This window comes from Garra rufa, chromosome 11 (genome assembly GCF_049309525.1).
Source record: "Garra rufa chromosome 11, GarRuf1.0, whole genome shotgun sequence".
Lineage (NCBI taxonomy): Eukaryota > Metazoa > Chordata > Actinopteri > Cypriniformes > Cyprinidae > Garra > Garra rufa.
In genome coordinates, this window is record NC_133371.1 from 39,873,899 (window position 1) to 39,899,410 (window position 25,512).

The following is a 25,512-nucleotide window of genomic DNA, read 5'->3' on the forward strand; positions in this document are numbered from 1 at the left end:
GGCTGGATAGTCTTTTTAGGAGAGCAGATGCTGCCAAAAGCAGCAGCTCACGCTGCCTCAGATGCTGACAGATAAACCGCCTCATTCACGCTGTTGAAACAACCACCACGACAGCCCAGAAACGAGGAGAACATGGAGGGAGTTCACAGAAATGCTGGAGGCTGGGGAAATAAGACATGAAAGAGAGCAAAACAATTTAGGAAGATGAAACAATCTGTTTATTTTCCAGCATGAGGGACTGTGATGTATTTTCCTTCTTGTTAGGTTCACTGTCATTCAGTTAAAGTCGATGCAACGCACGCACATAGCTAATATAGTTTTGATAAGAGTCAGAGCATGAGGGTCTGCTGTTTATCTTTGTTCTAGTGGAGAGGCCTGGAGGATTTTATAAGCCCATCACAGGACACACACGTGCGCTCGGTTTGACCACAGTGTAAATGGTGTGTGTTGGTTTGTGGGCTGCGCTGTGTGTGGTATGTTAAGCCGATACGTTGCAGAGCTGTCGGGAGTATTATGTGCTAACACTAGTTCACATTTCATATCTGCCACATAAATAAATATTATTCTGGTGGCTAATAATATCGCAGACAATAAAATTTAATAGAATGCTTTTTTTGTGGGTTTTTTTTTTTGTCAAGTATACATCATTGTTCAGAAGTTAGGATGCTATTCTTTTGAGCTACCTGAAAAAATGCATCACACTTTTCACAAAAATGTTAATATTACGCAGAATATCTGTTTTCAAGATTGAAAAGATTTCTGAAGGATCATGTGACACTGAAGACTGGAGTAATGATGCTGAGAATTCAGCTTTGCCATCGCAGGAACAAATTAGATTCAAACAGAAAGCAGTCACTTTAAATTACAAATATAGCTGCAAGCAGCGATTACTGGGGTTCAAGCGCTTAAGGCAGTTAAGCATGTAAGGAAAAACAACATAACATTATTTAGCAAGGCTGTACCCATCTAAATCAATTATTTAAAAAGCCAGTGGTCCGATCCCCTTAAAACATTCAATGCTTGTTTAGAATCACCTGTCGCATGTGCTCAGCAGGTTTCGTGAAGTTTTAAGTTTTCCTTTAGGATTTATAGGATTTGGGGTAAATTTGGACAGGCCCTTCTTCTAAACGACCCCATTATAGCTTCCCAAAGGGTAAATTTCAACATTTTTTGATAATTATTGGTCTAGAGAGTCCAAAGGATTGTACTGCAGTGTTTTTTCCAGATTAACAAAAATAGGTTTTTGACATTTTCTCAATCATTTACAAACTATTTGAATGACAGCAGTGCTTCTAGGGGCAAAGTTGGCCGGAATGAGGAGTTCTATCATATGATATGAATGTCTTACAAATCTTTACATACGTGTTCTGAGTTTGGCAGAGATATCTCATTCCATTCAGGAGTTATAGCCATTTTACTTAGTGGCTCTGCCCCTTTCAAGTGTTTTGGTGCCCCTTTGCAACGGTCGGCCGAAATTTTTTTATTTATTTATTTATTTATTTTTTTTGGATAATTATTGATTCACTCTCCAGATTGTCTTTTTGCACTGGTTTGGTTCCGATCAGGCCAAAAACCTAGGACTAGTTCACAAAAGTAGGCTTTTCAAAAAAATGTGAAATACCTGAAAATTTCAACGACATAAGACACTTGAGCCAGCAACTGGCGGTTTTAGAGTTATGAGCGATTTTGTACTTTTGTTTGCTGTAGCGCTCCTGTCAGGCCGGTTGGGGCAAGCCATGGTCACGTTGTAAACAGTGTGAGTACTACCATCCCTCAAGTCTCTACAATTTACAGTTTGGTCTGCACAATCAGTTTTATGTGGAGATCCATGGCCATTCTAACAATTACAAGGTTAGAACTAGGTTTTAGTGCTATGAGCTTGAACCCCTAATAATATTTCACAATATAACCATTTTTACTGTATTTTTGATCAAATAAATGCAGCCTTGGTGAGCATGAGAGCATAAGCTTTATCTAAACATTAGCTTAACTAGGCAAGCAACATCAACATTACATGGTCACAGGTGTGTTTACTGGCTGTTTATGTGGCTTTGGATGTGGTTCATTTAACTTAGAACCATTTTGACTGTGTATTTATTGAAATGACAACACAAAGATGCATCTGTTAATACGTAATTGTTTTAAATGTGTTTGGCCAATAATAAACATTTTGACATCTGCTTTCCCGCCCTGACAATGTCATAAAATTCAGTGAATATAAAGTCGGTTTGTGTTTGCTCCAACTGCAGGGCATCGGTAACGCGGAGGACGTTTGGTCACAGTGGCATCGCCGTGCACACCTGGTACGCTTGTCCCACCCTCATCAAATCCATCTGGGCCATGGCCATCAGCCAACACCAGTTCTACCTGGACCGCAAGCAGAGCAAGGTGAGTGTGCGTTTGGTTGATAACCTCGTTCTTGCTACATCAACCTTCCTGTGTGTTTCTGTGGTCTACCTCTAACCGTCTCACTGTCTAGACTACCATCTCTCTGCAATCCTCAGGGCCACATGCACTTACACACACACGCACACATAACTATCTGTCTCTGATTTTGCTCAAGGATTCTGTTACACTTTTAAAAGTTGCGGAATGTTCGTCTCTTGGAAAATTCTGACACACTCGACACAGCTGGCAAGCACATTCACTTTCTTCGTCTCTGTCTCTCAGAGTAAGATCCACGCAGCACGCAGTCTGAACGAGATAGCCATAGACCTGACGGAAACGGGAACCCTCAAGACCTCCAAACTGGCCAACATGGGCAGCAAAGGCAAAATCATCAGCGGAAGCAGCGGTAGCCTGCTGTCTTCAGGTCAGAACACGCATACACACTGAAACAAACAGGTGCGATTATAAGATCACTTTCTTCCTGTTTACAGCTATCATTCAGAAATTACATCCTGACTCACATATAAAGAGTGTTGTTAATAGTTTTAAATTTTTGGAGCTGCTTAGGGGACATAGCAATGGAAAAATTATGAGATGCAACAGTATAACAGCATTGCTTTCCTCCAAGAAACTTTACATTCACTCTCCTAAACATTTGTGTTCTCTTGCAACAGTATTGCGTTTTCCGGAGACATTTTGTATTCAGCTGTGGATACATTTGCATTTGTTCGCAACAGAATTATACTCCTCAAGAAAACATTTAAAACATTTTCGTTCTCTCAACAAACAATTTCTTTCCCTAGAGAAACTTTGTATTCTCTTACAAAAAGTTTTATTTTTTCCCAAATTCCGTTTTTTTTTTTTTTTTTTTCATTTGAATTTTTCTGAGATCTGTTTTTTTTTTTTCAGTTTAAAATTTTTTAAGACTCTGTTTTAATGGTTAATTGAAAAAATATTAATCAAAAAGCATGTCTAATTAATTGAAATCATAAAACTTCCACAATTAACAGCAATTTATTAAAAGTTTAACAAAAATTACATTTAAGCCTCTATGAAATATGTTTTTTTTTCCCTCTCTCTCACAAATTCAGTTTTATTTTTGTCAAATTCTGTGTTTACACTCATTTTCTGCATTCTATTTTAACGTTTACATAAAATTTTAATTTATTTCATAAAAAATAAACTGTTTAGACTGTTGTATATTAATTTTTCTCTGGTAAATAAATTCTGGTAAAAAAAAAATTCTGGTAAACATAACTTAAAAAATAATGTTTTAATATATTTAAAATATATTTCTGTCACAGTTTCGAGTTAACCAAACTTTTATTTTGACAACTTGCTGTAAAGACCTTTAAAGTTTCTATTTGTATATAAGACGATAGTTTCTCCTCAAATAAAAATGGCAAAATGCTCATGAAGTGACTCTCAGTGCAATTCTAGAGATTATGTTTATGTGTTCATGTACTCATATAATGAGGCAGCAGAGGCTGAAAACACAGTAAGCATCATTCATTCACACAGAGACATGCAGAACATTTAGGATTCATTTTTAAATAGCATTTTTGTGGCTTAATATTCACAGACACTAATCTGTTTCCTGGTTCAATTTAAGTGTACTGACCTACTTTTGATTTAATTCATCTAAAATTTGGAAAATTCCTTGACATTCAGTGTTATACAGTAAATTTCATTTTTATGACTGGATTCCACAATTCCATACAAGTTTTTTAGCGGAAATCACATTGGAAAACTATGTGTTCTCTCACAAAACCTTAGTGAAGAGAATGCAAAAGCATTAAAATATAAATTTTCCTTCCATGTCCCTTTAAGCGCTTGCATCGCTGCATCTGCAACTAAAGTGTTAGTGATGAGTTGGCAAAGATGTGGAGCCTGTTGTAAAGAAACTTTAAACAAGTGCGACAAGCTTCAGTCTTGTAGTGTGCACTTGGCTTCAAAGCTCAGTCCTGTGTGTGAATCCAGTGTTTATGATCTCATGGTGATGATGATGTCATACACTGGGAGTTTTGGGGTGTGGGCATGTGTGTAAATTTTCTACGGGGTGAGAATAGCTTGTCTTGATGCTAGTTTTGGACTTCTGCCGTGGTGTCAGGTATCAAGAGTTAAATGTGCTCATAGCAGGACTCCTCTGGTGTCAGTCATACAATCTCCCCTTTCATCTGAGCCTTGTGTCTTCAGCCTCTTAATCATTGACCACACATGAGAGATTAGATCATAGGGGAGGTTTGGACAGTCGCTGCATTTCGGAGTTGTTTGCTGTGATTAGACAGCCTGGAAACAACATTCACAAACACATTTTTCTTCTGTAATATGAAGGATTTCTAAATTTGGATATTTATAGAGAGAGTAATTGTCGAGTAGAACGTAGAGTTTAGGCTCAGTTACGTCATCTGACAAGGAAAGTTGCTTAGTATGTAATATGTTAGAAGTTTTTCTTCCTTTTTATGAAATGCATGCATGAATTGTGCAGTCCAGGCAAGGCAATCAGTAAAATTAATTTTGCCTTTACATTGACTTTAAACTTTGCTGCCTGCTTATGAAGAATGGGTTATATAAGCAGAAAGCAAAAAGGTAGACAGTATAACATGCACTGATGAATCACTCAAAAGTATGGACATTTATTATGAAGGCACAAGAAGCACTGTTATAAACACAGTACAGTTAAAAGAGCATGTGTGTCATTGCTCTGTAAAGCCCTAAGATGCTACAGAAATCTCCTGTCTCTTTATATGCCTTATATGTCTCTAATAGGATAAAAAAAATTCACAGAGATGCTCTCCAGAACAATATTGTTCTGTTCCAGTGACAGAATTATTCTGTGTTTTTGTGTGTCGTCCAGCATGATGCCTTTCTTTGCAGTAGATTTGCTTCATAGGTTCACCACAGGACAGTTCTGCCCCTCTGGAGTTCCCATGAACCCCACCCAGCCCAAGTGTGTGTCCTTTACTAATTTTCTCTTAACGTCTTTCACTTCACATCCCCTTGCTGAATGCTTTCCACTGGGAAACAATAATGATGGATTTATTTGGCAACTCAGCAAATCCAAACTTGGTGGAGTGGAAAAGCTCTTTGCAGCTAAATTCTCCTGTCACATATACTCACAGGAACTTGGAGACAAGAATTCCCACTGTAGTTCACTCGTATGTTCAGAGTGATTCTGGAATATTTATTTTTTTGCTTTTTCTTATGAATGTCCCTGGACATTAAATTTTAAATACCTCTAAATATTTTTCAAAAGTTTAATCAAAACGGTAATACTGTGAAATGGACAGCCATGGCCTAATGGTGAGGGAGTCAGGCTTGTTACCCAAAGGTTGCCGGTTTGATTTCCACACCGGCAGGAATTGACGGTGGGGATTGTGAATGAACAGTGCTGTTTCCACCTTCAATACCATGACTGAAGTGCCCTTGAGCAAGGCACTGAACCCCCAATTGCTCCCCGGGTGTGTTCAGTGTGTGTGTGTTCACTTCTCACTGCTGTGTGTGTGTGCACTTGGATGGGTTAAATGCAGAGCACCAATTTCGAGTATGGGTCACCTTCAAATATTGTAACAATTTAAAATAGCAGTTACAATTCCGTTTTAAAATGTCATTTATCCAAATTTAGTTCTTAGCAATGCATATTACTAATCAAAAATGAAGTTTTGAAAAATCAATAATTTTGACCCATACAATGTAATGCTGGCTATTGCTACAAATATACTTGTGCTACTTAAGACTGGTTTTGTGGTCCGGGTCACATTTAGGGTTTCAGAACTTCTTTTGCAGTAGACGCACACACATAGCAGGCTTGACTGGACACTAGTGACACAGTCAGTGACCCCGGTCATATTCTCTCTCTCTATTAGTGTTGACCCTTCACTGATTCCCAGACAGCTGCCTGCCCACACACACTCATTATCCTCTTCCAAACACACCAGACACATCACATTCCTCTGCAGAGATGCAGGAAGCTGTCCATGATGCATAGTTTCAGTGTGAGAAAGCACACTCATTCATAGCCTCGACTAATTTCTACCACATGGAAACAAATGTCTTTAGCATTGTGTGCTGATATTAAGCTATCGCAATTGTTATGTGACTATCCCAATCTTGCCAAAAAATTTAGCTGACTTCCTCGTAAACATCTCAGGCACACACAACTCGATCACACTCTGATACACATGGAGTATCTACTAAACAATGTTGCCCCATTGGGACCCTTTGTTCAATTTTGTCCGGAAACACACACACACACTTTGCCCCTTTCATAGCATTGAAAGAAGTGAGCTACACACCCTCTTGCTAAGCGAGAAGGTCATTCTAATTGTTCAAGCTGAAGTCCTGATTTGACCTTTAAACATTTCTGATCTTTGACCTTTAGGTTGCACACACATACGTATTTGGTCAAATGTTACTTATGTCAACCCTAGATTTGATCTAACCTTGTGTGTGCGTGTGTGTTTGTAGGGTCTCAAGAGTCAGACAGCTCCCAAACCGCTAAGAAGGACATGTTGGCGGCTCTGAGGGCCAGACAGGAAGCTCTGGAGGAGACGCTGAGACAGAGAATAGAGGAACTCAAGAACATCTGCATCAGAGAAGCGGTAAGGATCGAAACAACTTCTCACTTCAACATAACGGCTTTGTTCGAAACCTGAGCTTACTTGCTGTCTGCTCTGCAGTCTACATAGGAAACTATTTTAAACATTTTCAAAGTCAACTTTATTGTCAATTCTGCTATATGTACCGGACATAAATATGTACCGGACATAAATACATTTTTATGTATTTTGTTCAAATATACAGTCAGTCTTAAAAATCTGTAATGATATAACAGAATCTCTTAGAGGAAAATCACTTGTGTTGGCGGAATTGTGATATGGGTTCTTTATTATAATGTGTTGTAGATGGTTGTAAGAGTTTATGTTTGATCTTCCTCATTTTTTTTTTGAATGAGCAGCTAGAAGCATTAAAGCAAAGACAGGCATGTTAATAATTTGTACATACATAGATTCTTTTGGTCATTTGGTCAACATGAGCTTCTCTCTGGGCTCTTATGTCATAGGATAAAAAGAGTAAGAACATTATTTAACACATTATATATGACCCTGGACCACTAAACCAGTCATAAGGGTCCTTTTTTGAAATTGTGATTTATACACCATCTGAAAGCTAAAATAAGCTTTCCATTAACGTATTGTTTGTTAGGATAGGACAATATACACCTATTTGAAAATCTAGAATCTGAGGGTGCAAAAAATCTAAATACTGAGAAAATCACCAAATGAAGTTCTTAGCAATGCATATTACTGATTATTAAGTTATGATATATTTATGGTAGGGAATTTACAAAAAATCGATCATTTGGACTCATATTATGTATTTTTGGCTATTGCTACAAATATACCTGGTTTTGCCTGGTCTTTTTATTACCTTTATACATATTAGTACATAAACCAACTTCAGTATATGAATATATATTAAATAAAAGAGATACATAATTTTAAAAAAGCTATTAAAAAGCAAGCACACCTTAGGATGCCTAAAAATTGTGTTGCAAATACTCAAGCTTGAATTTGCTGCTCAGAACCAGTGTCTTAATTTCACACACTCATACAAATACAACAACCGCTGGATTAAGAGTCTTAACAAAGTGTGTTGTGTTTCAGGAGCTGACAGGAAAACTTCCAAAAGAGTACCCTCTCGACCCCGGGGAGGAGCCACCCACCGTCAGACGCAAAATTGGCACTGCCTTCAAACTGGACGAGCAAAAGATCCTGCACAAAGGAGAGGTCAGTGACTCTTTATAGTTTTATATATAGTTGGTACCGTACAAACTTCTGAACCCCTGACCACAGCAAACGCTGCACAATTGTTTCATCACAAACTGCCCGTTAAGCTACAATCAGACGTTCATGTATGTGTGCACGAGCCTATAAATAGCTCCAATCTGGCATGATCAGAGGAAGTGGCGATTTAAGTGCAGTGTATGCGTTGAGTGTCAGCCAAAGGAGCTGGATTACAAAACCCAAAAAATGAAGAAAGCTGATTTATGTGAGAGGTCACAATGTCATCTTTGCCTTTGTATGTGTGATTTTACATGACTGATGATTGTTGATTTTGGGGTGATTAATCGAAAGCATTGATAAGAGGCCACAATATATTGTCTGTCTCAATGTGTGTGTGAGAACTAGACAACTTGGCACAAGATGATATAAAGTTTACTCATTTTGTGTGTTTGTTAGGAAGAGGAATTGGAGCGTTTGGAAAGGGAATTCGCCATCCAGTCTCAGATAACGGAGGCAGCACGGCGATTAGCATCCGATCCGCACATCAGCAGCAAAAAGCTGAAGAAACAGAGGAAGACGTCGTATCTGAACGCTCTGAAGAAGCTGCAAGACATTGAGAACGGCATCAACGAGTACCGCGTTCGCTCTGGGAAGAAACCCACACAACGTGCCTCTCTAATCATAGAGGGTGAGGAGTTTGTTGTATTTGTAGACACTTTCGCAGCGCTCCTGCGAGTTCATTAAGTGTTTCCTCTGTAAAGTCTTCCATGCTGAGAGCAAGAGTAATCGCGCCTCCCCGTAGACCTATAAAACTGTGTGAACGTATGTGTCTGTGTGTGACCTCTGCTGTGAAAATTCATTTAACACACTCATGTACATTCTCAGGTTGTAAAGATTTGTTTGACGTGTTGGTGTGTGTGAGTTTTTCCCTTTTAAGTGTCTTTGTCTTTTTTCGGCAGAAGCGAATATCGGCTCTGAGGACAGCTCACTGTCTGATGCCCTGGTACTGGATGATGGTGAGTTTCGTACACTTTCTATATTTCAGAATGGAAGCACAATATTTAACAAGAACAAATTTAGGTCAGGGTTTGTTTATATCCATCTGTAATTAATTGGATTGAGTGGGTGTTGCAAATCAGAATGAAGCCAACTTAACCATGGTTTTACCATGGTTAAGAGAAGTTGTTTGGTGGAATGGTAAGCTGAATATCATAAAAGACTCAATAAACTACTCTTTTGCCAAATAATGTAGTTTATAGATACAAAACAGGCATTGGTCTCAATAAAGTCAAAAGCTTACATACACGTTCATACATCTGCAAAATGCATGTTATTTTTATTTAGTACTGACCTGAATAAGATATTTCATATAAGACATCTACATATAGTCCACAAGAGAAAATAATAGTTGAACTTATAAAGATTACCCTGTTCAAAAGTTTACATATACTTGATTCTTAATACTGTATGGTTACCTGAATCATCCACAGCTGTGTTTTTTTCTTTTTTTGGTTTAGTGATAGTTGTTCATGAGTCCATTGTTTGTCCTGAACAGTTAAACTGCCTACTGTTCTTCAGAAAAGTCCTTCAGGTCCCACAGATTCTTTGGTTTTTTCAGCATTTTTGTGTGTTTCAACCCTTTCCAACAATGACTGTATGATTTTGAGATCCATCTTTTCCCACTGAGGACAACTATGGGACTCGTATACAACTATTACAGAAGGTGCAAATGCTCACCGATGCTTCAGAAGGAAAAACGATGCATTAAAAGCTGGGGGGTGAAAACATTTAGAATTTGAAGATCATGGTTAAAAATGAACTTATTTTGTGTTCTGGGGAACATGTAAGTATCTTCTGTAGCTTCTGAAGGCCAGTACTAAATGAAAAAAAAAAGATATTTAGGCAAAATAGAAAAAAATGTACACATCCTTTTCACCCCCTACTCTTTTTTTTCTCACTTTAATTTTTATTGCATTTTTAGTATGTCACAACTGCTTACAATCAAATGCAATTTTCCAAATATCAGAAAAGGCTAATTTGAGTCAGATATGACATTCCATTTCAATAACAAGCAGATAACTAAAACAAACCAAAAAATAAAAATAAAAAATACAGAGCCTGTGGTGAGAATACTGTAGAAAAAAAAATTCAAATAAAAAACATGGTGCATATAAAAAGGAAGACAATTGGGTATAAAAGAAAAGGCACAGTTGACATATATGCCTAAAACTTTGGCGAGTACAATCTGAGAGCCAGAGCCCTTATGCTTTGTCAAAGTAAAGATTCCATTTTTGCCATCTTTTGGCATACAAGTCCACTTTCAAACGTATCACACCAGTCATATGTTCCAACGTCCTCATTTCCTGAATTACATCAAGCCATTGTTGCTGTTTAGGTGAATCAGGCTTATACCAGCTTCTGGTTATGGTTTTCCTTGCTGCTGTAAGGAGTGTTTTTACCAGGTATCGATCCTCCTGTAGTGTAACCAGTGAGATATGACCCAAGTACAAGACAGTGCATGAAAATGGTATCTCATATCCTAGCACCTTTGTTAGGGTTAAATGCACATTTTTCCAAAATGGTTTCAGTTTTTCACATCTCCAAAAAATATGTGTATGGTGTGCTTCTAAGCAGCCACATTGTCTCCAACATTGTTGGGGTGTAGAAGAAGCTTTACTGCTGATTTTAGGTGTAATAAAGAATCGTACTAAATTCTTCCAATTAAATACTCTCAATTGTTGCGAGCTTGTGGAGGAATGTTGAATTTCACACATATCAAACCATACATCTGGTAGGATTTCTACATTTAATTCTTTTTCCCACCTTGATTTAAGGTATAATGTTGAGTTGGCCTTACTTTTCATAATACTTATGTAAAACATGGAGATTATTTTTACACATTTACTATTCGACTTGTATGCATTCATCATAATCTTCACAACAGGATTAATTTCGTGTGGAGTTTCCATTTTTATTTCTCTGTTAAAGTAATCTCTGAATTGTATATACCTAAATAAGTCCCGATTAGTAAGAGAAAATTTTTCTTTCAGTGTTCGGAAAGTCAGTAAATCCTCGTTTTCCACTACTGTACATATTGCTCTAATGCCCTTTGTTGCCCATTGCTTAAATGTGGCATCACTTTCACCTGGTTTAAATTGAGTATCAAAGGCTATCCATCTAAGTACTTTTTGGTCTTTGCTTAATTTAAATTGTCTGGCAAATTCAAACCAAAACTCCACTGCTCCAGAGGTTATTGAATCCAATTGACTTTTGACTACTGAGGGGATTTCTTTTTCTCCAAGAACTGATTGAATCTGATAACCCACCATATATGTCTCAATTTCCTTCCATCTAGCAAAATAATTGTTGTTACACCAAAGAAAAAGAGGACGGAACTGAGCTGCATAAAAGTAATCTTTAAGATTCGGCAGGGCCAATCCTCCTTTATGTTTGGCTAACTGGAGTGTTGTGTATCTTATTCTGGGCTTCTTTCCGTCCCAAATAAACCTGGAAATAAGTTTATCCCAGATTGTAAACTGATGTGCAGGTATCTCTACTGGTAAAGCTTGAAATAGGTATAGCAATCTAGGTAATATGTTTGTTTTGATGACATTGATCTTACTGGCAAAATCTAATGGATAGGTAGACCACCGTTCCACATCGCTTATAATACTCTGGTTAATCACACTATAGTTTGCACCATACAAGCTACTCAGGTTTTTAGTAATAATTACCCCTAAATATTTTATTTCTTCCAAGTCCCATCTTAAATTATATCTATGTCTGATTTCCTCGGAAGGTTTGTAATTAAATGACAAAGGTTGTGTCTTCGCAATATTTAGTTTGTAACCAGCAAAGAAGTTAAATTCATCAAGGATTTCCATCAGTATGGGAAGGGAAGCCTCAGGATCTGTTAAATAGATCAAGACATCATCCGCAAATAAACTAATTAAATGATCTTTATGTCCTATAGTAACGCCTTGTATTTGTTCATGTTGTCGGATTGCCTGGGCCAGGGGTTCGATATAAACGGCAAATAAAGTGGGACTGAGGCAACAACCCTGTCTAGTTCCTCTTTGTAAGTTAAACGATGGAGATAATGACCCATTGATTTTTATTTTGGCTGTTGGTTGTTGGTAAAGAGATCTTATCATATTTACAAAATGTTTGTTGAAGCCGAATCTATCCAAAGTTTGGTAAAGAAATTCCCAATTGACCCGATCAAAGGCCTTTTCGGCATCAAGGCTTAGTAATACTGCCGTCTTATTTTCCCTTTCTATTTTATCTATCAAATGTAGCGTCCTCCTAATATTATCATGTGTTTGACGGCTTTTTATAAATCCAGTCTGGTCCTCGTCTATTAATTCAGGAAGGATAGTCTCTAATCTTTTTGCTATAATTGCTGTATACATCTTATAGTCTACATTAAGAATTGAAATAGGCCTATAATTGCAACTAAAATCCCTATCCTTACCCTCCTTTGGAAGTACTGAGATGGTTGCCTCATTCCATGAAGGTGGAAGTTTACACTCTCTTTTAATCCAATTAAATGTTTTTAACAGGAGTGGGGCTAGTTGTTCTTTAAAGGTTTTATACCATTCAGCAGGAAAGCCGTCACTGCCTGGTGTTTTAGATGTTTTTAAGCTCCCAATCACATTATTTATTTCTTCTAGTGTGAAATCTGCTGTAATGAAATCGTTTTGTATTTTGCCTATACTTGGTAAATCCAGTTCATTAAGAAAATTTCTTGTCGCTTCCATTTTAGAATCAGAGGTGTCCGAATACAGTTGTTTATAGTAATTTAGAAAAATAGCCTCTATTTTCTGTGGATGATGAATCAAATTATTTGTTTGTGGGTCTCGTATCCTATGAATAGTTCTCTCAACTTGCTGTTTACGTAGGCGTCGGGCAAGTAATTTGGCTGCTTTAGGGCCGGATTCGTAGTATGTCTGTTTATAGAATCGGGCCTTCTTCTCAACATCTTGTTCTAACAGGTCGTTAATCTGTTTCCTTATTTGCTGCATACGCGTTAGTAGATCTGGGTCCCTGTTGATTTTGTGTTGTTGCTCCACATTTGATAAATCTGATGTCAGGGTATTATACTGCTTAATTCTCTTTTTTTTATTTTGTGCTGATAGTGCAATCAAATTCCCACGCATCACAGCCTTCAATGAATCCCACAATATAGACGGGTCTACCTCTCCATTATCATTTATCATCATATATTCTTTTATATTCAATTTTTCACCCCCTACTCTTAATGCATTGTGAACATTTTTCCAAAAAATACTTTTTATATGTCTTAATTTTTAATTGCTTCTTGTAGCTATTTGTCTCCAGAAGTAAAAGAAACATACTCATACACCATCTTAAAATTAAATGGTATATTTATCCCATTTTCTCCAGATGACTCCCAGGTAACAGGAACCCCCACATTCTCTCCGGCTGCTTCCCCACACAAAGGTCTCCCTCCCCGACCCCCGTCCCACAGCCGGCCGCCTCCTCCACAGTCCTTGGATGGACTGAGACACCTGCACTACCAGCGCAGTGACTACGACAAGTCCCCGATCAAACCGCGCATGTGGAGCGAAAGCTCATTAGACGAACCCTACGAACGGGTGAAGAAACGTTCCTCACACTCCAGGTACGGACCAGTCTGAAAATTTGTGTTGGTATGAATAATGTGGTGCACATATAAATTAATAAATGATGTTTATTATTTTCTCTTTCTGCAGTAGTCACAGGCGGTTTCCTAGCACGGGCAGTTGTGAGGCTGGAGGGAGCAACTCTCTTCAAAACAGCCCTGTGCGCTCCATCCCTCACTGGAACAGCCAGTCCAGCATGCCCTCCACCCCTGACCTGAGAACACGGAGCTACGTCCACTCGGCCAGGTGCTTGAAACACACACACCCACTAAAATATCATCTGCTGTCAACATAAGAACATCACCTGTGGTTTTACTTAACATACTATTTACATAATTGTATTGTTATGCTAAATATTTTTTTTTATAGCCGAAAGCTGAATTTTCAACAGCATTACTCCAGTTTTTAGTGTCATGTGATCCTTCAGAAATCATTCTAATATGCTGATTTGCTGCTTATTTATTATCAGTTATTATAATACATACATCATTGCTGAATAAAAGTATTGATTTATTATAAATATTTCAGAAAATATAATATACAGTCGAAGTCTAAAGTTTACATACACCTTGGAGGATCTGCAAAATGTAAATTATTTTACCAAAATAAGAGGGATCATACAAAATGCATGTTATGAATAAGATATTTCACATTAAAAATGTTCACATTTAGTCCAGAAGAGAAACCTTCAGTTCCTACAAATTCTTTTGTTCTTTTTGTGTATTTGAACTCTTTCCAATAATGACTGTATGATTTTGAGATCCATCTTTTCACACTGAGGGCAACTGAGGGACTCATATGCAACTATTACAGAAGGTTCAAACGCTCACTGATGCTTCAGAAGGAAACACGATGCATTAAGAGCCAGGGGTGTAAACTTTTGAACAGAATGAAGATATGTACATTTTTCTTATTTTACGTGAATATCATTTTTTTTTTTTTTTTTTCATTTAGTACTGCCCTTCAGAAGCCACAGAAAATACTTAGATGTTTCCCGGGAGACAAAATAGGTTAAATTTACCCTGATCTTCAAATAAAGACGTTTTTTACCCCAGGCTCTTAATGCATCGTGTTTCCTTCTGAAGCATCAGTGAGTGTTTGAACCTTCTGTAATAGTTGCATATGAAAAGATAGATCTCAAAATCATACAGTCGTTGTTGGAAAGGGTTCAAATACACAAAATGCTGAAAAAAACAGAATTTGTGGCACCTGAAGGATTTTTCTGAAGAACAGCGGGCAGTTAAACTGTTCAGGACAAACAAGGGACTCATGAACAACTATCACTAAACAAAAAAAACACAGCTGTATGATTCCGCCTATTTTGGTAAAATAATTAACATTTTGCAGATTCTGCAAGGTATATGTAAACTTTTGACTTTAACTGTAAATACTAAAAAATGTAGAATGATTTACTAAAATTTCATTTTCTATTCTTTCTCAGTCTAACTCAGCCATTCCGTGGCCGAAGTTCCAGTTTGGAGTCTCAGGGGAAGCTGCTATCCTTAGAGGCGGACACAGAGACCGGACTTAGCCCTGACCTGTTTCTATCAGGACCACAGAGGACAGGAAGCAATGGCTCTGTTGTCCCCGACGACTGCTCATCTTGCACCAGCCACTCCAGTTCAGAACATTACTACCCCTCATCCACCTCCAACCCTAACTACTGTACGCTGGCTGAGGACTCACCCTCCAAAGCTCGTCAGAGGCAGCGACAACGTCACAAGTCTGCCGGACACCTGGGTGCGTCTAGTTCTGGCAGCATGCCCAACCTGGCGGCCCGCAACGGGAGCACCCATGGAGGGGTGTGCGGCAGCCACCAGGGCGTGTACCTCCACAGCCAGAGCCAACCCTCCTCACAGTACCGCATCAAAGAGTACCCGCTGTACACGGAGGGCAGCAGCCCCAACGCCGTGGTTGTCCGCAGCTTGGAGAACGACCAGGAGGGGCATTACAGCGTCAAGGCGCAGTTCAAGACCTCCAACTCATACACAGCCGGAGGGCTTTATAAAGAGGGGTGGGGCTCTGGGGAGGACGGGGAAGCGGGTGGTGGCAGCGGGAGGTTGACGCCCTCCCGCTCACAGATTGTGAGGACTCCGTCTCTAGGCAGGGAAGGAGGAGGAGGAGGGGGACGGGCAGCGGTGTCAGAGGAGCTGCGGTGCTGGTACCAACGCTCATCTGGATCGCTAAAGGAGCACAGCCGTGTTACGCACACCAGCTCCAATGCTTCAGACGGCCGTGGAGGACGAATAGGGACACTAGTGAAGGGGTCACCAGGTGAGAAGGTCAAATATAAATGATGCAAAATGATATATGGATACATGCTAGACCTTAGTCAGAGGTTTAAGATCAGTAAGATTTTTATTGTTTTTTTTAAAGAAGTCTCATGCTCACCAAGGCTGCGTTTATTTGATCAAAAATGCTGAAAAAAACTGTAATATTGTTATATTGTTTAAATTTTATTATGCTTTAAAGTTGAATTAATTCTTGTGATGCAAAGCTGAATTTTTTATCATTATTTCAGTCGTCAGTGTCACATGATCCTTCAGAAATCAATATAATATGCTGATAATCAATTGGAAATGGTTGTGCTGCTTCATTTTTTTGCAACTTGTAATACCTTTTTCAAGATTGTTTGATGAATAAAAAATAAAAATAAACAACATTAAAAAAAAGAATAACAATGTTACAATGTTAAGTCTTTACTTTCACTTTTTTAATCAAATTTAACATCCTTACTGAGTAAAAATGTTAATTAAAAAAAAAAAGAAAGAAAAAAAATTATGGACCCCCAAATTTTGAACGGTAGTGTATATTGTTATATATTAATCAGCACAACAGTTTTCATCGTTGATAATAAATCTACATATTAAAATGATTTCTAAAGGATCATGTGACACTGAAAACTGGAGTAATAATGCTGAAAAATCAGCTTTGCATCACAGGAATAAATTATATTTTAAAATATATTCAAAATAGAAAACCATTATTTTAAATTGCAATATTATTTCGCAATATTACAGTTTTTTCTGTATTTTTATCAAATAAATGGAGTCTTGATTAGCATAAAAAACGTATTTACATTTTTTTTTAAACCATACCGATCCCAAACTTTTATACTACTTTAATGGCTATTAATTTACAATTGTATGAATGGTTTTATAATTTGACAGCTAGAAAAACTTGGCTGCAAACGTTTTTTATTTAAATAACGAGTGGCTCCCAGTAATTTTTTTAAAGTCTCAAGCCCTGAAAAATTAAAATTAAGGCTAAGAGAAAAAAAATGTCCGTTCAACATGTTGTACAAACTCTTATTTTCACAACCCATGTTTTATGGTGTTTTCTTACATATAGGCCTGGTTTAATAGACAGGGCTTAGCCTAAGGCAGGGTTATGCCATAGTTCAATTAAGACAAAAGTAATTTTTAGAAAAATCTTGAGACAAAACAAAGGCTTCTTTCAGTTGAAACAGCTCAGGCTTACACTTAAGTCTAGGTCTAGGCTTAAGCCATGTCTGTGAAACCAGGGGATAAACTATTTCTTCAATTAATACTCAACACCCAGGTACACAATAGTACAAAATGGTATAAACAGTGTTCACAACTTCATTTCCATTCACATTTCATTCACATTTAGTGTGTCCTTTTAAGTTCTTTAGGTAAGGTCTGTACATTTCACATCATTGTATACATATCCATGCTACTGCAGTGATTTAGTGTGTGTTACAGAGTGAGAAAGGAAGAGGAGTGGAATGAGACCTATTTTATGTCAATTTCACTACATTGCTGTGAGGTGTGTGTGTGTATGAAGGCTGTCAGGGTGGTCTGGTCAGTGTGTGGGTGTGTGTCGTGGGGATTATCACCTCTCTCTGGGTGGCAGAAACACTCCAAACCTTTTCCAGAAGCTCAAGAGGGTGTTGGCAGCAAGCAGTCAGCTTTATCTCCGACACGTTCACCACGTGTATAAGCATATGTGTCCGTAGTCCAGCTGTATGCATTAGTGTCTCACAGTGGAGTCTGTGTGTGTTTCAGCTGCATCTCCACACAGTCAGAGGAGTGGAACTCCCTGCAGTGACCCTGCAGCTACGCCCCCTTGTAGCCCACAACACATACTCAACTGGCAGAGCGGGTAAGACACTGAATCAATTAGAATTACACGAATATATATACACATACACTACCAGTCAAAAGTTTTCGGACAGTAAGATTTTTTTAAAGAAGTCTCTTCTGCTCAACAAGCCTGCATTTATTTCATCTAAGTGTAAAATTTTGAAATATTTTAATTATCTAAAATGATTTCTATTTGAATATATTTTAAAATCTAATTTATGCCTGTGATTCCAAAATAGATTTTTTAGAATCATTACTCCAGTCACACGATCCTTCAGAAATCATTCTAATATTCTGTTTTTCTGCTCAAAAACATTTATTATCAGTAGAATTTTTCCAGGTTTCTTTGATGAATAGAAAGTTTATCTGAAATAGAAATCTTTTGTAACATTATAAATGTCTTTATCATCCCTTTTGATTAATTTAAAGCATCCTTGAAAAATAAAAGTATTAAATCCTACAATTATACTGACTACAGTTTTTTTAATGGTATAGTGTTTGTTACAAAAGCTTTTATTTCAGATAAATGCTGATCTTCTGCTCTTTCTATTCATCAGACAACCCTGAAAAAATGTACTCAACTGTTTTAAATATTGTTTTATAATAATAAAAGCAAATTAAAAATGTTTCTTGAACAGCAAATCAGCATATTAAAATGATTTCTGAAGGATCATGTGACACTAAAGCCTGGAGTAATGCTGCAGAAAATTTAACTTTGATCACAGGAATAAATTACATTTTAAAATATATTCAAATAGAAAGCAGTTATTTTAAATAGTAAAAATATATCAAAATATTACTGTTTTTGCTGTACTTTGGATCAAATAAATGCAGGCTTGGTGAGCAGAAAAGACATAAAACATTAAAAATCTTACTGTTCAAAAACTTTTAACTAGTAGTGTATATGAAAATGTAGATGTTCTAAATGTATGTCTAATTAGTAGTTAGTTAATCTAAGTAACACAACATAGCATCTAGTAATGTACTGCATCTCTGTAGTTTCTTAGATGGACTGACCAATCAGAATCATGTAATAATACTAAATAAGCAAGTGAGACTTTTTTCAGCCTAATCTGTAGGACAAATAACTTTAAATCAGTTTGTCAGTGATTTGCATCTCTCTAGATGTGAGTATGCTTTTAGGCTAGACTTATATGGTTTTCCTCGCACTAAACTTTGACCATGAATGTTTATATATACTTCATATTTTGATTGTGCTGTTCTTGGTTTCTTCCAAAATTGCACAATTGGTTTTCCTGTAGATTGCACAGCTTTGTTTGTCTGTGGGTATTTACTTCAAATAACAGTTTAAATGCAGACATATTTGAGGATGTTGGTCAAAGTCTGGGTTGTGGAGCACATTCTCTTGGTTTAGACACCCACCTAACATGTAGCAGTGCTTTGTCTGTGTTGTTCACTTTAATAGTGTGTAACATAACTACCCCAATGTCAAAATTACACAACTCACTCTACATTAACTGATCACGGCTACCCACAAACGCTAACCTCTCTCTCTCTCTCTCTCTCTCTCTCTCTCTCTCTGTGTGTGTGTGTCTCACTAACCCACCTCCGCCTGAATGTGTATGTGTGTGTTTTCTCGGGGCAGTGATGCGACTGAAAGTTCTCCTACTGAAGACCGTTCTCCCTCTCACCAAAGCACTGACCAGTAGAGAGGTACACTCTCTCTCTCTCAATCTCTATCTCTCTGCATGTTACTGTATCTCACTCTTTCACTCCTTCACTTCTCTGATTGTCATTTTCTTGTGTTGGAGTTTAACTTGTAACTAAATTTGTATTGCAAAATACAAATTGTATTTAAGTGTTATTTCTTTCAAATTACTATGGAGTGCTGAAGCAAAACTTTGTTATGGGCAGTATGACCAAACTTTTGTGTCGCAAAATGAGAAAGTTTATATTATGTGGTGCAACATGTTTTGAAAAATACATAACATTTTATATATATACACTACCAGTCAAAAGTTTGTGAACAGTAAGATTTTTCATGTTTTGTTAAAAAAATTATCTTCTGATCCCTAAGCCTTCATTTATTTAATCCAAAATACAGCAAAAGCAGTAGTATTGTGAAATATTTTTTCTATTTAAAATATCTGCTTTCTATCTATATATATTTTGTAATTTATTCCTTTGATCAAAGCTGAATTTTCAGCATCATTCTAATATGCTGATTTGTTGTTTTGTTTATTATTATTTTTATCAATATTTAAAACAGTTGAGTACATTTATTTAGGATTCTTTGATGAATAGTAAGAGTCAAAGTCAGCTTAGAGACATTATACTTTTTTGGGAAAAGAAATTATAGAAATTAATACTTTTATTTAGCAAGGATGCTTTAAATTGATGAATTGAAAAGTGATGACATTTATGAAGTTACAAAAGATTTCAGTTTTAAATAAATTCTGTTCTTCTGAACATACTCAGCTGTTTTCAACCTAATAATTATAAATGTTTTTTTAAGCAGCAAATCAGAATATTAAAATGATTTCTGAAGGATCATGCAACTGGAGTAATGATGCTAGAAAATTCAGCTTTGAAATCACAGGAATAAATTACATTTTAAAACATATATTCAAATAGAAAAGTTATTTTAAATAGTAGAAATATTTAAAATTTTTACTGTTTTTGCTGTACTTGCTGGATCAAATAAATGCAGGCTTAAAAAGCAAATTATACGTTTTTAAAAATATATATTTTTCTTATGTACATTTTATGTATATTCTTTCTATTTTTTTCTTTATATATATATATATATATATATATATATTAGGGGTGGGCATAGATTAATTTTTTTAATCTAGATTAATCTAGATTAAATCTTGGAATTAATCTAGATTAATCTAGATTAAAATGGCTAATTTGAATTCTGCTGAAGGCATTCAGAATATGTGTGCTACCCAAATAATGACTAAAAGTAAGTCTTTGAGAATGGATCATAAAGCTCATAAAGCTGTTCTATGATAATTTGTTGATGAAAATAAATTATGTTCAATTAGATGTACTTGTGTTTACTAACTAACTAACAATGAAATTATTTTTTCTACCTATTAGATTGTGTTTTTTTTAACGTCAACACCTACCCAGCCCATTACGTGTTACACCGTACTTTTATTTTGACAGGTTGCCGTGACGTTTCTGTGTCATACAGTATGATATGATGCTAGTTTTCTCAAATGAAACGGTAAAAGTGACACTCACAGCAGTTTGGGAGATTAAGTTTATCTGTTCATGTGAGATTAAAAAAAAGCCAAAAATTATTTAATTTTTGGCTTTTTTTTAATAACACATAACACATGTGTTTCAGTATGCGTGTAGTAAAAGCTCGTCTCCGCCATGCATACATACAGCTAGGCAAACGGAACATTTCAGATTCATATTAAAACGGTCTTTTTGCATTTCAGTTTTCACATACACTAGTCCATATCGCGATTTGAATTAAGTGACTGACCAACATTTGATTTATGAATCCAAAAAACGACGAATTTACGTGGCATTTCGCTATAGTAGATTCTGTTTTCATGAATGGAGGACGACGCGATCCTGTCTGTGTTTTGGTGGAGGAGACTTAAACGCGTGACCATATTCGGTATACATCCGCGTTAAACTATCAAGGTGAAAGTCATCATAGCTTGCGTAGTTTAGACCCAGCTCCCAACCCAAATATGAGAATAGATTAACGGCGATATTTTTTTTATCGCACGATAAGAGTTTCGCGTTAACGCAGCACGTTAACGCCGATAACGGCCCAGCACTAATATATATATATATATATATATATATATATATATATATATATATATATATATATTTAAGAAATTAATATGTTGAATATGTTATATGTTAAGAAGGCATTTTATTTATTAAATGTAATATTTAAGATCTGTTTAATACAGTAAATTTAATGTTTAACAAATAAAATGTAAGTCATCCTTTTTTTCCCCCCAATTTTATTTGACTTGTACTAACAAGTCTTTTCCTCTCATTTGGGAATTCTATTTTTCTTCATTGGTTCCATGTGCAAAAAAACAAAGCAAGTATTCCCGCTGTTGGCCCGAATGTATTAGGATAGCTTAAAGCATGTTCAAATGAATCTTTCTATTCAGATAACATTCAATTCCATATGCTAAATAATAAAGCCTGTTAAATACACCTACAAAGTGTCAACATGTGTGACGATTTCCTCTACATCTCATCTGCAGATCGCCATTCGCCGATAGTTGTTTCCTGAGCAGTCCCCTGTGCTCTGAGATAGTGGACGTACAGTGGTACGGGCACGAGAAGGCAAAGCCGGGAACGCTCGTCTAAACCGTCATCCCTCATCCCTCCCTCTTTAAAAGAGTGTTCAGAAGGCAGGCCTGACCACGGTCTGGACCTCAACTCATCCTGAAAAAACACCTATGGCTGGAGCCAGTACCTCCTCAACCTCTCCTTCCTCTCTGTCTCTCTGTATATCCGGCGGTACAGTGCTTAGGAACTAAGGGAATACAAGAGTCTGAATGAACTGAGCTCGACCTTGTCTGACCCTCCCACTATGAATTTTGAACTCTGACCCGGCAGCCGGTTCCTCCGTATGCACAAACCCTCCTGAATGTGCATAAGAGAGACGTCTTATGCGCGTTGTACTATAAGTGAACCCCACTCATGCACACATGACATTCGTCCCCTGCTGTCGTGTGTGTCCCTCTGCACTGATGCCAGAGAGCCGGCGTCGTTCTCTCTCATGCACAAAAAAAACATTCCGATGGATTGCTTTGGCGTCAACCATCTTTGTAGATCTTTATGTTCTCAGTTCTGTCATGTGATCATCCTACAGCGCCCCTTCTCATTGGACCGGAGTACATCATAAGCCCCTCCCACTTTCTGTGAACTTTGATATGTTGTGAATAACAATAGAGCTTAAAAAAAAGGGCAGAAGCCTTTCTTCGGTCGTACTGGATGGGAAGATGAGCCCTGATATCATCGCTCAAGATGATGATGTCACAAGTCGAGGAAATTCAAAACATTTGTGTGTAATGTTGATTTGCCATTGATTCTGGTCCTGGAAGTTCAACCATTTTTGCAAAGCATTAGCTAACTTAGAAGCCATAGCTGTACAACAAATCTAAAAACGCTAACCCATGACCCTCGGCTTTGAGCGACCGATCTGTGAAGTACCGCAACTCAGGCCGCGACCGGCAACTCGCCACCATGGTGCTCCCACAAAGCCCTGCTGTAAGCCCACACTGCATGAACAGTCACAAATCCCCGCGTATATTGTTGTGACATCAGTGAAGTAACGAGACACACAGAAAAAACCTTCTCCAAACACTCCTGGCCTTATCGGTTTCCTGTTTTTATGTATCTGTTTTTAATTCAGGATTTTAACACCACTATGACATTACGTTCGTATTTATAAAACCGTCAGATGAGCACAACGCAACGTGGCACACCGACACAATATTTTAACGAATATGACGTTACCTCTTCCCTGAGCTGTTAAAGGCATTCAGGAGAACAGCATTCCAGAATGTGACGCAGGTGCTTACTTTTGAAAGCAGCCGGTAAGCTTAGACAATACAGGGTGTTTCATGCTTTCTTCATGCAGTTAACAAGATCCGAAACCACGTGTGCCCCTCGCCGAGGAAACATCAAGCCATAATGCTAAAGATAACGCATTAGTTACACACCGCAAAATACAAACAGGTAGCTGAAAGCACACCCTTTGCCGTTACAACTCTTCAGAAATATTCAAAAGGGTCCAAATCACCAAACATTAAATCTAAAAGTCATCCGATTTATGTTTCATGAAGGGCCTATGAGTAAACCAGACGTTTTTATCTGCCCTAAAATTGATTGTTCATTACTTCTGTGCATGCTCAGCACACTGTGTTATGCATCTTGATGTTAAAACTAAAACCCGGTGTAAAAACAGCCCTTCATTTAGAGGTCGTTCAGACCTCAACCCTCTTAGGCCAATGTGAGGTCACTCCTCTCGTCTACCTGTACTCTATAACATCTTTTTATATTAAAAAAGAAAAAAACAACTAACACATTTAGCAACATTTATAGGCAGGACTGTGGAAACTGGGTTCTTTTAAAAGAAATGTAAAACCATTAGTTAAATGATTTTTATAAATCAGTATTCGTTTATTTTCGCTGGGAAATAGCAAACAACACGTTCAGGTGCTACAGGAAGACCTTGCTGTGGTTTCCTAGCTGTAGACGTTTCCTAACTGTTGTCAATAGTTTTAATACCAGTTGTGCAAAATGAAGGACGTTAGTTACTAAACTGTCTACTCACTTCATCTTGACAATAGAGCATGTTTCATGAGTTCATTTTCAGACATAACCGGACACAATAAAATGGTGTTGTAGAAAAAAAAAATCAAGTGGAATTGTTGGGCGGGTTAAATATAACCAAATTCCACAGTTAATTTATTCTTTTTTCTATTAAGAATTTGTATAGTAACATTTTTCAAAAACCGTGTTGTTGGCAACCGATACTGAATTTTTCAGAAGAGAAATGTGGTGGTTCTTGAGATTCTGAAATAAATTATTGCTGAATGTTCTCTAAACCCAAGCGTGAAATCTCTTTATTGCTGTTATTCTGATGAATATGCATGCTTAATGTGTATTTATCGTTATTCAGAATGCAACGTGGCGCTCCAGGTGGATGAAGGTGATGATCTGCTTCCTCCAGGCGTAATTCAAATTCTTCCGCATGTCACCTTTGTGGATTGTGTCCCTGCATGTGTAATGAGATCAGCCGCAGGTGAAGCTGACAATCACAGCCGCTGATTGAAATACCAAGTACATGAAACTGAAATTTGATTTGCCAAATGTGAATGCTGCTTAGAAATATGCAAATGTATGTCACTGTCGTGTCGTGAAAAACATGAATCATTTTAATGGGGGAAAGAGAAAGAAAATTGTTTTGCTTTGATCCTGCATTCAAGGTCACACTTATTGGATGTTCTGTTTTATATATATATATATATATATATATCAACCTGTAACCACCTAAATCAGTGATTTAAAAAAGGGTTTTTGACCCTTTTGCCATAGAAATATGGCAGGGTTTTTTATGTTTATGACTGTTATAGCACTAGCTATGGTCTAATCTCTTTGCATTCTTGTTTAGAATCACCTGTCACATGTGCTCACCAGGTTTCGTGAAGTTTTGAGTGTTTGTTTAGGCTTTATAGACTTCTGTGTATATTTGGACTGGCTCCTTTTTTAAACGACTTCACTATAGTTTCCCAAAGGGTACATTTCAAAATTGTTTTGATAATTATTGACCTAGAGAGTCTGATTGTACTGCAGTGTTTTTTTTTTTTTTTTTCAGATTGAGCAAAAAAACTAGGACTACTTTGCAAAAGTAAGTTTTTTACATTTTGTTGATCATTTAACAAACAATTTGATTGACAGCAGTGGTTCCAGAGGCAAAGTTGTTCGGAATAAGGAGGTCTATCGTATACGTTTTTATTTTTTTCTCCTCTTATAGCGCCACCAAGTGGCCAAGCTGACTTTTTTCATGTAACCCCACATTCAGCTCTTACATATTTGCTGTGAGTTTGGCAAAATCCCATTCTG

At 37.2% G+C, this 25,512-nt stretch overlaps 1 protein-coding gene across 11 annotated transcripts in view; it reads left to right on the forward strand.

Annotated features, from left to right (window-relative positions):
• Positions 1 to 24,494, forward strand: part of frmd4a (FERM domain containing 4A) — a 290,469-nt gene extending 265,975 nt beyond the window's left edge. For 6 of the 11 annotated variants that reach the window (XM_073850064.1, XM_073850065.1, XM_073850063.1 and 3 more), the window contains exons 13-23: positions 2,246 to 2,388; positions 2,671 to 2,812; positions 6,856 to 6,989; positions 8,055 to 8,177; positions 8,631 to 8,862; positions 9,134 to 9,190; positions 13,581 to 13,818; positions 13,910 to 14,065; positions 15,261 to 16,093; positions 17,848 to 17,944; positions 22,140 to 24,494. In XM_073850064.1, the coding sequence (XP_073706165.1) occupies positions 2,246 to 2,388; positions 2,671 to 2,812; positions 6,856 to 6,989; positions 8,055 to 8,177; positions 8,631 to 8,862; positions 9,134 to 9,190; positions 13,581 to 13,818; positions 13,910 to 14,065; positions 15,261 to 16,093; positions 17,848 to 17,944; positions 22,140 to 22,245 (2,261 nt within the window). In that variant the 3' untranslated portion in view covers positions 22,246 to 24,494. Of the gene's footprint in view, positions 1 to 2,245; positions 2,389 to 2,670; positions 2,813 to 6,855; positions 6,990 to 8,054; positions 8,178 to 8,630; positions 8,863 to 9,133; positions 9,191 to 13,580; positions 13,819 to 13,909; positions 14,066 to 15,260; positions 16,094 to 17,847; positions 17,945 to 19,531; positions 19,600 to 22,139 lie in introns of all 11 variants that reach the window. The other 5 variants (XM_073850067.1, XM_073850060.1, XM_073850062.1 and 2 more) reach the window with 3 other exon arrangements.
• The last annotated feature ends 1,018 nt before the right edge of the window (positions 24,495 to 25,512 follow it).